Here is a 14,327-nt window from a genome sequence, read left to right as displayed (position 1 = left end):
TTCGAAGATAATTTATCTGAAAAAGAAATACTTGGTTGAATGTTAGCTAAACTAAGCAAGCACCTACAACGACTGCGCTAGAATTACGGTTGTATACTGGTTAAAACTTGTTCTTGAAAATAGGTATTTGAATTGGAAAGGTATTTGCTGTTTTTATCTGTTTTCAATTATTACATTATTATCAGTGCTGAGTTCAATATATCAGTGTTAAACAATTACTACACTTTAAGTTCTGAACGACGCTTCATTTCTAGGAGCATTATTCCGAAACAATGACGGTGTCACCAGCTCGCCTAACTGCTGTTGTGTTGCTAAGTTTACTGGAGGTGCTACTGTTTGGTGGTCTGCAGTACGGATGGACTTCCTTACTTTACATCTTAAAACAGGAGCACGTATTTGAAGACCTCTGTAAAAAAGGCGATAACGTCACTTCCGGAAATGGAAGTTATGTGGTTTCCGGTGAAGACTGTTTCCCTCAGGATGAAAGATTTAACTTGATCTTCAGTATTGGTGTAGCAGTATTTACAGTGATATGTGTCATAACGGGACAACTTTACTTCAAGTTTGGTGTGAGGGAAATACGGACTCTCAGCGGGTAAGTATGGAGTTTTATTAGAACCGTGATGATAAATGTCATCACCTGTAGTACTGCCAGGCATTTTTATTACTATACTCTACATACATGTATTATATACGTTTTTTGACACTGAAATATTGGATTGTATCAACTTTCATACATCTAATATCTTTCATCTTGTGACAAATATCAAAAGTATTGTTTGTCAAAGTGTGAACGGATCTTAAGTAATGACCAATCAGAACGGTCCTTACCATTCACTGCATCGAACGTTACACGTTTCCTGTTCAGCTGTGGACGAAGAGATGGTAGACTAAGTTGTTATCTCTGTTCACAATACAGTATTCACACAACTACATAATTGATTACTTCTGCATAAAAGAATCGTACCATTTACTGACAGGAAACGGTAAAAACGCTCAGAGTAGTCCCTCAACATTACTCTCTGTCTTTTTCAAGTGTGACGTTATTAGAACACTGCGTCCAAGGTTACCCTTCAATTTCCAGTACATTTTTAATGTGGTAACATTTCCGACTTTGTACTTTGAAAATGTAATAATTAGGGAATGTATGGGGTTTCTCTATAAATAGCATACATATTTCACGCGTAGGTTAAAATGTACCGATATTGTCGATCGTGAAAAATATCGATACTTTGCTCTGCAATGACATTCAATACGAAATAAGAAAAAATCCCCAATTTATTTTATACTCGTTTGGCCATTTAACCAATAATTGTGTGTTCTCAACCGGAGACGCTTAAACCTTCGCTTAATTATTTTACATCTTTCATCACGACTTCAATTGTCACTGTAATATCTCAGCGTTGTTGTGTGACCAATGTGTCATAGACAACTTGGTAAACTACACACCCCACATGTGTGGCCAGGAAATTCTCACTCCTTGGACCAACGGCGGGGGAGGGGAGGATGGGAGGGGGATTCGTTAGTTCCAGTTTTGTTTTGACTCAGAGTTTCTGGGGGTTTTCCCTGTTTTTTTGTCTTATTTCTCCACTTGGACTGACAATAACTGACCAGTCTATGTCGCCATATTTGATTCAAACATATTTTATTTGTCATTCAATAAAAAGGATTAGGCACGAGTTATCTCAACTTAGAAACGCCCTCGCCATGTCTTTCGTAAATTAAGATTTAAAAGACACTTGCTGTTCTTATTATATTGAACAACAAACGTTCTGAATTTGGTATACACACATCAAATTAAATATTAGATTTATTTTCGCAGCAATCTAGTAAATTATATGTCGTTTGGTTGACCTTACAATATCCAATTAAAGGCCACGTGAAGGTGACCTCTGTGTTCGCCAATCAGATGAGAGCTTACCTTGTTGATACCTTCTGTAACTGATGATATTATGATATCGGAACACACCTGTCACTATAAAAAACCGTGGTAATGTCAAAAGATTATTACAAAATGGCGGACTCCTTAACACCGTGTAGAATGTGATATACAAGGGAATGTTTGATAAATGTGTTGGTTTAGGTTCAAAACAAGAGAGTACTGGGTGATCTAGTAAGTGTCGTTAAACATTAAACAGATTACGATAAATAATGAACCGATGACAGGCTCCACCACATCCAAACAGTGGTAGAGTTTGTTGGAGCACTCTGATGTTGGAATCCAAATCTGCGTGCAATGTGCTTTTAGAATGGTTTGAGTGGTTTGTTAGAAATATAATAACGTTTTGAAGTTGCCCTTTGACGTGACCCCTGTTGGGGTGTTGTAAGATCTTCAAGTAACCATATCTGTTAACAGGAGCGGTGCGAACATATAGCATTTGTATACACGTTTACTACAAACCACATAACATTATTGACAATTTCCAGTTTTCTATTCCAGGTTAATCCTTGTCATCGGCGTGCTTTGTTTTGGCTTCACATCTCCAGGTATGTCGGGACAAAACAGAAAATATTAGTTAACATAATAATTGTTGTGTAAAGAAAAATAAGACTTAATAACTTTCAAATCCACAAATGAGTTTCAAAAAATGTGTCCCAATGTTTTCCCGAAGCAACTTTTCATGGCAATTAGACATTTTTTGAAACTCATTAACGTCAATTGTTGGGACCAGAATCTTCAACGTGGCCTTATCTAGACCTAAATGTCTGTGTCCTGACAAACCATGCTAAGCTGTGCTGTAGGCTCTGTTTAATAGTTTATGTAAACTCACTCAAACAACTTAAAACTGAAAACCAATGTATTGAAATAGACTTCGTGTTGTACTTTTGTTAGCTTATGATTCGAGTTCATTCACCTTTGTGCACGAGACATGAGCCATTCAAGTAGAAAAATTTCGTCTGAGCAGAGAATATCCCGGCACAAGATACAAATAATTCAGTAAACGCCCTTTTTTTGTTTACTTAGTCTGTATTGAACTAGGTGAATGGTTTATTTATGAGACTATCATTTTTTGTTTAAGTAGAATGAAAAGAAGAAAGAAACGTAATCGAGTAAATAACGAGAATTTTAATAGCATCCTAGAATATATTTTTTATTGTCCAAATAAAAATAACGGGATGTATGATTCATTCACTTTAAACACTAATTTGATGCTGATAGTAGGAGTAACCCATTTGAGTTGACGGACATTCTGGACCCGCCAATATTGTCTGTACTCCCTCGAGTTGCGGCGGCTGAGGGCCTCAAACGTCTACATACTGAACTAGAGAGATAGTCTTTTCAGTCGAGTCGATACATGTGGCAGAGCGTTGTCCTGCGGTAGCGTCAGTTCGTGCTGTTGTATTAGAGAAACAAAACGCGGATTAGAACCTGAAATCTGCAGCGGCAGAGGTGAGAATGCCAAGACTAAATACCAGGGCAGTCTTGGTAGCATGTGCTACCCTCCCGTAACTATAGCTACTCCCTTTCAAAGCGGTCCTTCTCTATTGTGATGGGATCTCAATAGCATTCATAGAATGACTTCAAATACGATGTTGGTCATCTATGTGGTAACGTGAAAGCCATTACACCGAAAACACGACGCTTCTGAAAGGTTGCAATGAGGAATGTCTAAAGCAATGTCCGCATCTAGCCTGTTGCCACGTGTTAAACTAGGCCGAATCGGTGACAGTGATTTTGTAAACCAGTTCTCTATTCTCGGTCGGAATGTAACGTTTCCTGCATTTGTTTCAGACGCGTCAGTAGTTTTCGTAACCTCTCCTTAATTTTGCTTGGGATGAAATTGTCGATAGGGTTCTACCTTTGACCAGATAGCTCCGGTGGTCAGAGCGATATGATTTATTTCATAATTATAAAGTTCTTCGACACCTGGGCTTCTCACGTTGCAGTTTTACAAGTAGAACACTACTGCTGATTTTGTTTGTTGATTTTCATAAACTTCATTAGGTATGCTTCTCTTCAGAAATGATTTATTAACGCTAATGTCATACCAGATAAACAGTTTCCAATGCAGTAGTACAAGAATCCTTCATAAAGTTTCAAAGCACTTGACAAATGCGTTTGTGTTTGGTTTAGTATGTTATTACTTGTAACCACTTGTAATGTTACACCTAAATATTTCAAATTTCGACCATATTGATGTACCGACTATAGTTCTGACCATGACCTTATTGTGAACCCTAGTATACGGTCAGTCCAGTGGAGTCGATCCCTGCCATATCACATCTACGCTGGGAATATCAGATACAAACATTACGATTGGGCCCAAGTTATTACAACTTATAGAAGCTATAACCTGTGCCCAATCCATTTGATGATATCACGATATTTCATAATTTTGTTACTTTATAATCTTTTTTTGTCTGAACTATTAAGAGGCTTAAGTATTTCTTTACAATCGTTTAAAGCGATACTTAAGTCTGAGCAAGTGATATTCTGCCACACAGTTTGTTAATTCTATTAAAGTAATCTTCTAACTTAAAATATGGGCCAGGCGCTCGAAAATTTCTCTGTCCGTGTGATCATTTTAACTTTTAAGATTTGGGGACAACTTTTCGCGTGTTTCTCGTTGAGAGTATACGCGAAATTGTTTATGCACGCGAAAATTTATAAATATATAATGTAGATTATACATAAATAGATTATATATATTTCAGTACTATTTACTATGTAGACGTTTCCACATTATAATCAGGGTAAAGAGTCACAACGCGAACATTTTTGCACGCGAAAATTCCCACTTTAACAGTATTTAGTTTCTGAACTCTTTATTACCGACAGCTAACCATGTAAATCCTTAGATTTTTTCTTAACTCTTTACTACCGACAGCTAACCATGTAGATCCTTAGATTTTTTCTTAACTCTTTATTACCGACAACCAACCATGTAAATCCTTAGATTTTTTCTTAACTCTTTATTACCGACGCCTAACCATGTTAATCCTTAGATTTTTTCTTAACTCTTTATTACCGATAGCTAACCATGTAAATCCTTAGATTTTTTCTTAACTCTTTATTACCGACAGCTAACCATGTAAATCCTTATTTTTTTTCTTAACTCTTTATTACCGACATCTAACCATTTAAATCCTTAGATTTTTTCTTAACTGTTTATTACCGATAGCTAACCATGTAAATCCTTAGATTTTCGGGTATGGATAGTACCTATTTCAAACTCATTCCAATTTCCTCCAAACAACATACAACCGATATACGAAGCGTTATTTATTTACCGATTTAATGGCTTAACATCGAATCAGTTTTTACATTGTATGTGAAGAATGCGGGAACTAGTTATAATTGGAAAAATAATTGGTATATGCGTATTTTTCAGAACTACCCTGGCTTGTGCTCCCTGGGATAGTATTGGTAGGCGTGGCTGGGATCTCACTTATCATATCTAGCATGCAGGTAGGCAATATCAAAATGTATCTGAACATAACATGTTACAATGACTTCCGGGAACAATCTCCGACCATGTCGTGGAAGGCCGACATGTTCCCGCTCTTCCATATCTGTCTATAACTAAAGCCCATTTCTATACTGCCATACTTGTCGCACATGGCCAGCATGATTATGTCTTACCTGTGAATAACAAAAAGTACTAAATGTTTTTGTTAAATGTACATAACCATGATTTTACCGCCAGGTGGCAGTGCTGTTGCCGAAGGGTTCCTCGGTGTATGTCGGTCTCCTTAATGGCTGTTTCGACTCCTCCGTTGTGACACAGATGGCTGTCAAGGTAAAGCTCTTAGTGTCTCTGTAAAATAGGAAATATTTTGATGAGCGAATCAGACTTTAAAGACATTCCTTTAGATTTTGTACGACTATATATATATGATTAAATATATGATTTATATCATTCTTTCGTATAGACTCTGCACGATAGCGGCATCAACCGCAGATTTTCTTACATCGGTGTCGCCATTTTGTGTGTCGTCATATCCGGTTTCTACACGCTATTGCATCCTGGTTCAAAGAATAAGACTTTAAACTCATCGGACGCCAGAAGTGATGAGGACAAGCAGAAAAAAATGGACGACGACGTCAAACTTCCCAAAGATAGTATTAACATCACATTCAATAACGACGAAAAACAGTTTGAAGTCGCCCCACCGAAATCAGTAACGGACAAAGGTACTTATCTTTAAGATGTTCTGCTACGTTTACGTATATCTCGATTACTAAAGTTCCTTTGTATACCAGGTTTAATCTAGCAACACATGTTTAAGGTTAGAACAGCACAAAGCTTAATAATGTATTACACAGTTAGGTTTATCACAAACTCAGAGGTAGTAAATTCCAGAAGGCCGCAGGTATAAATTTATAGCCCCTCGGGCGAATTTTTTTTCTTCTTTCTTTCACATGTGCACGAATAGACCATGAGCAATAATTCAGGGAACGTGATCCAATTTTCCTGATACATTACATATTCTTAAGCTTTCGACATTGCATTTACGAGGTATAAATAATATATTTCGGAATCCCGTTAACTTGTATACTTAACTATTTTTTACAGAAAAAGACGTTTCAGCGTCTTCCGTTTCTTCCGATGACGTCATTTATCCTCCCGTCGGATCGATCATATGTTCCCGTATATACTTCTTTCACATACTGTGGTTCACCGCGCTGCTGCTGAGGTTCTTCTATTTCATCGGGTCAGTAAACAGACTGATGGTAAAGACCCTGGAAAATGACGGACAGGGTGAGTAAATCCGCCTATTCACCTCCGCCTTTACTTTTACCAAATAAACTTTTATTTTCTTCAGATTTGGAGCGAAACAGACGACATCTTATACCAAATCACGTGATCAATCGAGAACACCTGGAACGTCATTTCTTCTCACATACTCGATTTTGTTTTCAATAGTCCGTATGTAAGTCCACCCATTGTCGTTATTGTGCCCTTACGGTTTTTATGATACTTCTTTATACTCTTGCTGTGGTCTTTTTCACAGAAAACTATTAAAGCATTATGTTGACCTTGCGCGCACACACAGAGTACAACATCAGTCCCACGTCTTTCTGGTGACACATGTTTGGCATCCACAAAGTGTTTGGATGGTGACATTGCAGGAATGTCAATATTTTTGGATTTTTACCCCATTAACCATATGATTACGTATTTATTCGCCTCTTAAAATCGAGAACAGCAATACATTGTACATATCAATTTACTTACACAGAAGGGCGGCAGGTGGCACAGAGGATAACGCACTTGCCGTTCACCAACGCGGTCGCGTTTCGATTCCCCGATCGGATAGGAAAAAGTATGAGTGCACCTGCCCGATCACATGGGTTTTCTCCGGGTACTCCGGTTTCATTCCACATTCAAACCACCCGCGCACTAACATCCGGACCAACAAGAGTGGTTTATATAAGTCGAATATCTTGTTTCTAGCGCAGGATCAATCGTAGTGATGTACTTACTGCATGTAGTGTTGACGGAAGTGGTCAAAGGGCAGCTCATCGAAGCAGACATGTAAAAAATCCAGTTAATCTTCCCCTTCCAGTGTAATGCGCAGATGTTAGAATAATGTCACTTGTTGTTTTGTCAGGAAACCTCTTAAAAAGTCCTGAAATGTTGGTGCGATGACAGTTAAATGACCAATTTGACGTCATATGACTAAGTAGTTGCGTTGTCTCATTCAATTTGGACACTTTCGCCACCTGAAGTAAGCTCCCTTTTGCTCCTTTTTCCATGGGAAAGTGGCAACAAGGGGTTATGAGGGGTAAAGTGGTAAGCAGATCAATGTTGTTGTGAGGGGTGAAGTTACCAGCAAATCAATGTTGTTGTGAGTGGTGAAGTGGTCAGCAGATCAATATTGCTGTGAGGGGTAAAATGGTAAGCAGATCAATGTTGTTGTGAGGGGTGAAGTAGCCAGCAAATCAATGTTGTTGTGAGTGGTGAAGTGGACAGCAGATCAATGTTGTTGGGAGGGGTAAAGTGGACAGCAGATCAATGTTGTTGGGAGGGGTAAAGTGGCCAGCAGCTCAATGTTGTTGTGAGGGGTAAAGTGGCCAGCAGATCAATGTTGTTGTGAGGGGTAAAGTGGTCGGCAGATCAATGTTGTTCGGAGGGGTTAAGTGGTCAGCAGATCAATGTTTTTGTGAGGGGTAAAGTGGTCGGCAGATCAATGTTGTTGTGAGGGGTAAAATGGTCTGCAGATCAATGTTTTTATGATGGGTAAAGTGGGCAGCAGATCAATGTTGTTGTGAGGGGTAAAGTGGCCAGCAGATCAATGTTGTTGTTCTGGTTAAGTGGTGAGCAAATCAATGTTGTTGGGAAGGGTAAAGTGGTTGGCAGATCAATGTTGTTGGTAGGGGTTAAGTGGTCAGCAGATCAATGTTGTTGGTAGGGGTTAAGTGGTCAGCAGATCAATGTTGTTGTGAGGGGTAAAATGGTCTGCAGATCAATGTTTTTGTGAGGGGTAAAGTGGCTAGCAGATCAATATTATTGTGAGAGGTATAGTGGTCAGCAGATCAATGTTGTTGTGAGGGGTAAAGTAGTCAGCAGATCAATGTTGTTGTGAGGGGTAAAGTGGCCAGCAGATCAATGTTGTTGTGAGGGTTAAAGTGGCCAGTAAACCAATGTTGTTGTGAGGGGTGAAGTGGCCAGCAGATCAATGTTGTTGTGAAGGGTAAAGTAGCCAGCAGATCAATGTTGTTGTGAGTGGTAAAGTGGCCAGCAAACTAATGTTGTGAAGGGTTAAGTGTCCAGTAGATCAATGTTGTTGTTAGGGGTAAAGTAGTCAGCAGATCAATGTTGTTGTGAGGGGTAAAGTAGCCAGCAGACCAATGTTGTTGTGCGTAGTCAAGTTGCCAGCAGATGAATATTATTGTGAGGGGTAAAGTGGCCAGCAAATCAATGTTGTTGTGAGTGGTGAAGTGGTCAGCAGATCAATATTGCTGTGCGGGGAAAAATGGTAAGCAGATCAATGTTGTTGTGAAGGGTGAAGTGGTCAGCAGATCAATATTGCTGTGCGGGGAAAAATGGTAAGCAGATCAATGTTGTTGTGAGTAGTTAAGTTGCCAGCAGATCAATATTGTTGTGAGAGGTAAAGTGGTCAGCAGATTGTTGTGAGGGGTGAAGTGGCGAGCAGATCAATGTTGTTGTGAGTGCTACAGTGGCCAGCAAACTAATGTTGTGAAGGGTTAAGTGGCCAGTAGATCAATGTTGTTGTTAGGGGTAAAGTAGTCATCAGATCAATGTTGTTGTGAGGGGAAAAGTAGCCAGCAGACCAATGTTGTTGTGAGTAGTTAAGTTGCCAGCAGATCAATATTGTTGTTGTGAGGGGTAAAGTGGCCAGCAAATCAATGTTGTTGTGAAGGGTAAAGTGGTCAGCAGATAAATGTTGTTGTGAGGGGTAAAGTGGTCGGCAGATCAATGTTGTTGTAAGGGGTAAAATGGTCTGCAGATCAATGTTTTTGTGAGGGGTAAAGTGGTCGGCAGATCAATGTTGTTGTGAGTGGTGAAGTGGTCAGCAGATCAATATTGCTGTGGGGGGTAAAATGGTAAGCAGATCAATGTTGTTGTGAGTGGCAAAGTGGCCAGCAAACTAATGTTGTGAAGGGTTAAGTGGCCAGTAGATCAATGTTGTTGTTTGGGGTAAAGTAGTCAGCAGATCAATGTTGTTGTGAAGGGGAAAGTGGTCAGCAGATCAATGTTTTTGTGAGGGGTAAAGTGGTCGGCAGATCAATGTTGTTGTGAGTGGTAAAGTGGCCAGCTAACTAATGTTGTGAAGGGTTAAGTGGCCAGTAGATCAATGTTGTTGTGAGGGTTAAAGTGGCCAGCAGATCAATTTTGTTGTGAGTAGTCAAGTTGCCGGCAGATCAATATTATTGTGAGGGGGAAAGTGGCCAGCAGATCAATGGTGTTGTGAGGGGTAAAGTAGCCAGAAAACCAATGTTGTTGTGAGGGGCGAAGTGGCCAGCAGATCAATGTTGATGTGAGGGGAAAAGTGGCCAGCCAACCAATGTTGTTGTGAGGGGTAAAGTAGCCAGCAAACCAATGTTGTTTTGAGGGGTGAAGTGGCCAGCAGATCAATGTTGTTGTGAAGGGTAAAGTGGTCAGCAGATCAATGTTGTAGTGAGGGGTAAAATTGTCAGCAGATCAATGTTGTTGTGAGGGGTAAAGTGGACAGCAGATTAATGTTGTTGTAAGGGGTAAAGTGGCAGATCAGCTTCGGTTTCTTCCATGTTATTTTTTTGAAAACGTAGGAGAACCCACTGTTCATTTAGGGCTCCAACATTAGTCGGCTCATCAGATTCACATGTAGTGGGATAAAAGTGGTCCATCTTGAAGTCCAAAATACCCATGAACAGGATATACAAATGTAACCAACCCCGATTCAGTAGGAGTATAGTCTGTCTTATCTTATCTATGTAGAGTATCCAGGAATATACAAAAAAATACCTGAGAAGGAAGCTAAGTAAGAAATTTTATCAACCAGTTTGCTGCTTGTTGTCATAACTTATCTCTTTTTTTCAAAAATATTTGGTGACGTCATTATTTCTAGTGAGCTACTTCACTGACGTCATGGCCTACACAATGTTGGGAGGGATGCTTTCCTCGTTTATTGCTGGACAGGTGTTTGAGACACAAAACAGGTGGTTTACAGGTAAGTGGTATAATGGAGTGAGATTAGGAAGAAACGTTTGCAACAAGGGTGAGAAAATGTTAAAAAAAACTTGGTAACCAACGCTGATCGGGCCTGATATCATTTTTGTTCCCATTATTATCAAAAATATATAGCCCACCAAAGCATACAAACACATATACATTGTATGCTGGCGACAAATACATTTTATCACATGAAAATATAATAGTTTTCGTGTGTACTGCGGTGTCTATTACATAAATGTTGAAGACGTGAAATAGATAATTCATTTATCAAATAAGCCTGTTGTTTTTAGTTTGAAAACATTTATCACGTGCTTTCATTTCAAACTGATGTCATAGATGTGATGTCAAATAAATTTTGTACGTTGAGCCAGTGGTAATGATTGTTATTTTAACTTGGATGCATGGTCACTCCGATACACTTACTCGAAAAACTGATTCGTTCACGGCATATTGCTGACGGCTCACAAATTTACATTTACGATTCGAGGGAGTTTTTTTCAGAAAAACGCTGCATATATATTGGTGATTAACATTGGGAAATAAAACATTGATATTTACCGATTTAAAGTGTCTTTACATCGCAATTATTTAATAAAAATGATTGTTACATTGAGAGTCAAGAAAACAAACTTGCGTAAATCTAGCATTGCATCATTTTACTTTTTTCAGGAACAATGAAGACAGTAATCCCCCTCACAGTGACGTCATGCTTGGCCATTCTGTTATCCTCCCTCGCCTTCCTGTCCTCGACGGCTGTTCTGTACGCTGACTTTGTTGTGCTGACGTTTTTCCGTTCCTTCGTTTTCAGTGTTAACATGGATTTTATCATAATTTCGTGAGTAAATGTTTTATAACGCCGTCAGTCAGATTTTGATGTGGGGATGTCGGAATAGTTGTAAATGACATCGAGATTATTTCAAAACGAGTCTGAACATATTATTGTTTTTTTCCCCGTTAAGTCTGCATGTATATGCGTTATCTCATTTGTGACAAATAGGATCTTTTAAGGGTAACGCATGCTGGTATCACCTCTCAAGGTTTGGCATTTCCGAGCCAAAACAAGAACATCCATCTGCCAATTTTAGCTGTAAGTTTGTGTACATGTATGTTTATTTGGTGTGGTCGTCATTAAATTTAATCTGTGTTTATTGTCTAAAACAATTTAAAGGTTTCCTGAGAAATTCATGAGTGTACTATTTGGACTGGCCTTTTCCATTTCCGGTGTCCTTACCTTGACACAATATGCCTTGTTCACGTGGACAGAGAAATACGATGGCGCTATGACACACGTAAGTTACCGTATTTATTATTCCTTTATGTTGTTTTTATTATTAATGATAACATTATCTATCTAAAGTATTTTTTTATTTTTATTATCTACCTGACAAAAAAGGCTATTTTACAATTATCAAAACCTTTTTGTCATGCATGTAGCTAGTCATGATATACCGGGACTACATATTCCCTATTGTCTATGTATGGTAGTATATACTTATTGCAATGTTAAAGAAAGTTCTTAGAAAATAAAGCGATGGAAGTATGTTCAATTGTTGTTTTTTTTTTAAAATAATACAATTAACCCGACGATCTACATTTAATGAGATACCTTAGGCTGAAAACATTGGGCTTAGTCTCAAGCGTACATGTAAACCCATCATAAACACAAAGAAGAAATTCAGCGTCGTGGAATTGTGACGACCTGTTACGCTTTGAAATAATCCGTTAAATACTTCTAAACATCCCTTGTATGGATTGATGCAATCCCTGTCAGTACTCACTATATACACAGTTAGTAGAAACCTAGCTCATTGATATAACAGGTCATCAACGGGGAGAATATTGAACGCTTTTCAAGAATCAGGAACTCAAAACAGAAATAGATATATATATATTTGTATTAAATTTAAACCGATTATTTTCTCGAGTAAAGTACTTGTTTTTTCCTGGAAATATTCTGTTTAGAATCACAACATCTGACATAAATATGTTACCTAAATATAAAAAAAAATGACTTTAAGAAATCATCATCATCATCATCATCATCATCATACATATTGTTTCTCTGTTTCAGGTAAATATTGCCCTGTTGTGTTTATCGATTATCTCCCTTCTACATCCGGTCCTTATTTTCATGAGCCAAAAACGAAGATCGATCGATAGAGATACAGACAACACTATTCACTGTAGTGTCGGCTCCGAGGACATGAAAGGACTTTCGACAAAATTGTAATGGCTGCTGTTCAAAGTTTGAATCTTAATTGTTCGCAAATGTATCTACAAATCAGACATTCCCAGTGTCATGGACAAGAATATTAAAAAAAATCATATACGTGTCTTTGAATTGTGTCAAGTAAGACCTTACTAAATTATATGTATAATTTATTACTATTGTTATTGGCTGAAGTATCAAACAAAAAATAAATAACACAGTCTCCAGACTGCTTTACAGTTTGTACGTAAATTTTGAAATATTAGTAAAATCGATACACGGTTATATTACTCGTGGTATATTTTAAAGAATATCGTCAATACTGATGACTATAGCTTTAAGATCAATTTCACTTTCTCACAGACAATAGATATCATGCTAAATAATGCAATCAATATTATTGTTAATGCTGTATTATAATCTTCTTTAAGTGAATATGTATTTTGAAGTGTTTCACAACGAGGATGTGAATTCGCAACAACATTATCACAGTTATGTATCTATTCTTTCTTTTTCCTGAATAAACACTTGCATGGAATTTTAAATTGCTTCATTTTGATACTCTGGTTAGCATATTTTACCAAAAACATATATATCAATTGATAACAGTTTGCTGTATTGCATATGAATTCACGAGGAGAAACAAGTGTACTTTATCAATTTAAATAAGAATGATCAATTTGAAAAAAGGAATATCAAAGCTTCACTTTTAACATTTTAAATGTGTCGCAACGTTTGAAGACCTACTGGTCCTTTGTGTTAAAATTAAAGTTTATAAACGAATGATTTCTTTTCTGTTATTTGAAAATATTACGCATTTATAAGTTATACAATTATCTATCACTTACGTAAGTTGCATGCTGGAAACAATACATGTCTAGTTTTCGTATTGACCGGACCTTCAGGAGTCTTTTCTGTCCGAGGACGAGGCAGTCATCGACTGGAGCACGCGCTTAGTCATATACTGTCATGGTACCAACATGGTCTCTTCTGTCGGAGGACAGGGCAGTGCTCTACTGTAGCACGCGCTTAGTCATATACTGTCATGGTACCAACATGGTCTCTTCTGTCGGAGGACAGGGCAGTGCTCTACTGTAGCACGCGCTTAGTCATATACTGTCATGGTCCCAACATGGTCTCTTCTGTCAGAGGACGAGGCAGTCATCTACTGTAGCACGAGCTTAGTCATATACTGTCATGGTACCAACATGGTCTCTTCTGTCAGAGTACGAAGCAGTGATCGACTGTAGCACGCGCTTAGTCATACACTGTCATGGTACCAACATGGTCTCTTCTGTCGGAGGACAGGGCAGTGCTCGACTGTAGCACGCGCTTAGTCATACACTGTCATGGTACCAACATGGTCTCTTCTGTCAGAGGACGAGGCAGTGATCGACTGTAGCACGCGCTTAGTCATATACTGTCATGGTACCAACATGGTCTCTTCTGTCAGAGGACGAGGCAGTGATCGACTGTAGCACGCGCTTAGTCAT

The 14,327-nt window shown here is 38.4% G+C and overlaps 1 protein-coding gene across 1 annotated transcript; it reads left to right on the top strand.

Moving 5' to 3' along the window:
* Positions 1-272: 272 nt before the first annotated feature.
* Positions 273-13,609, top strand: LOC110447989 (solute carrier family 43 member 3-like). The gene is made up of 10 exons (XM_021494003.1): positions 273-595; positions 2,441-2,487; positions 5,334-5,410; positions 5,649-5,741; positions 5,875-6,136; positions 6,519-6,704; positions 10,519-10,620; positions 11,295-11,460; positions 11,794-11,914; positions 12,697-13,609. Exons 1-10 carry the CDS (start codon positions 273-275, stop codon positions 12,853-12,855), a joined length of 1,536 nt encoding a protein of 511 aa, XP_021349678.1. The 3' UTR covers positions 12,856-13,609.
* Positions 13,610-14,327: the final 718 nt, after the last annotated feature.

Source organism: Mizuhopecten yessoensis, unplaced genomic scaffold (assembly GCF_002113885.1).
Source record: "Mizuhopecten yessoensis strain PY_sf001 unplaced genomic scaffold, ASM211388v2 scaffold3753, whole genome shotgun sequence".
In the NCBI taxonomy this organism is placed as follows: domain Eukaryota; kingdom Metazoa; phylum Mollusca; class Bivalvia; order Pectinida; family Pectinidae; genus Mizuhopecten; species Mizuhopecten yessoensis.
Note: the sequence above shows the minus strand (reverse complement) of the source record. Positions and strands in the feature narration are given on the sequence as shown.

Coding starts and splice junctions, on each gene's coding strand:
- LOC110447989 (XM_021494003.1), top strand. CDS start 273: ATGACGGTGTCACCAGCTCGCCTAACTGCTGTTGTGTTGCTAAGTTTA. Junction 6,137..6,518: donor GAAATCAGTAACGGACAAAG/GTACTTATCTTT, acceptor TATTTTTTACAG/AAAAAGACGTTTCAGCGTCT. Junction 6,705..10,518: donor CCTGGAAAATGACGGACAGG/GTGAGTAAATCC, acceptor CATTATTTCTAG/TGAGCTACTTCACTGACGTC.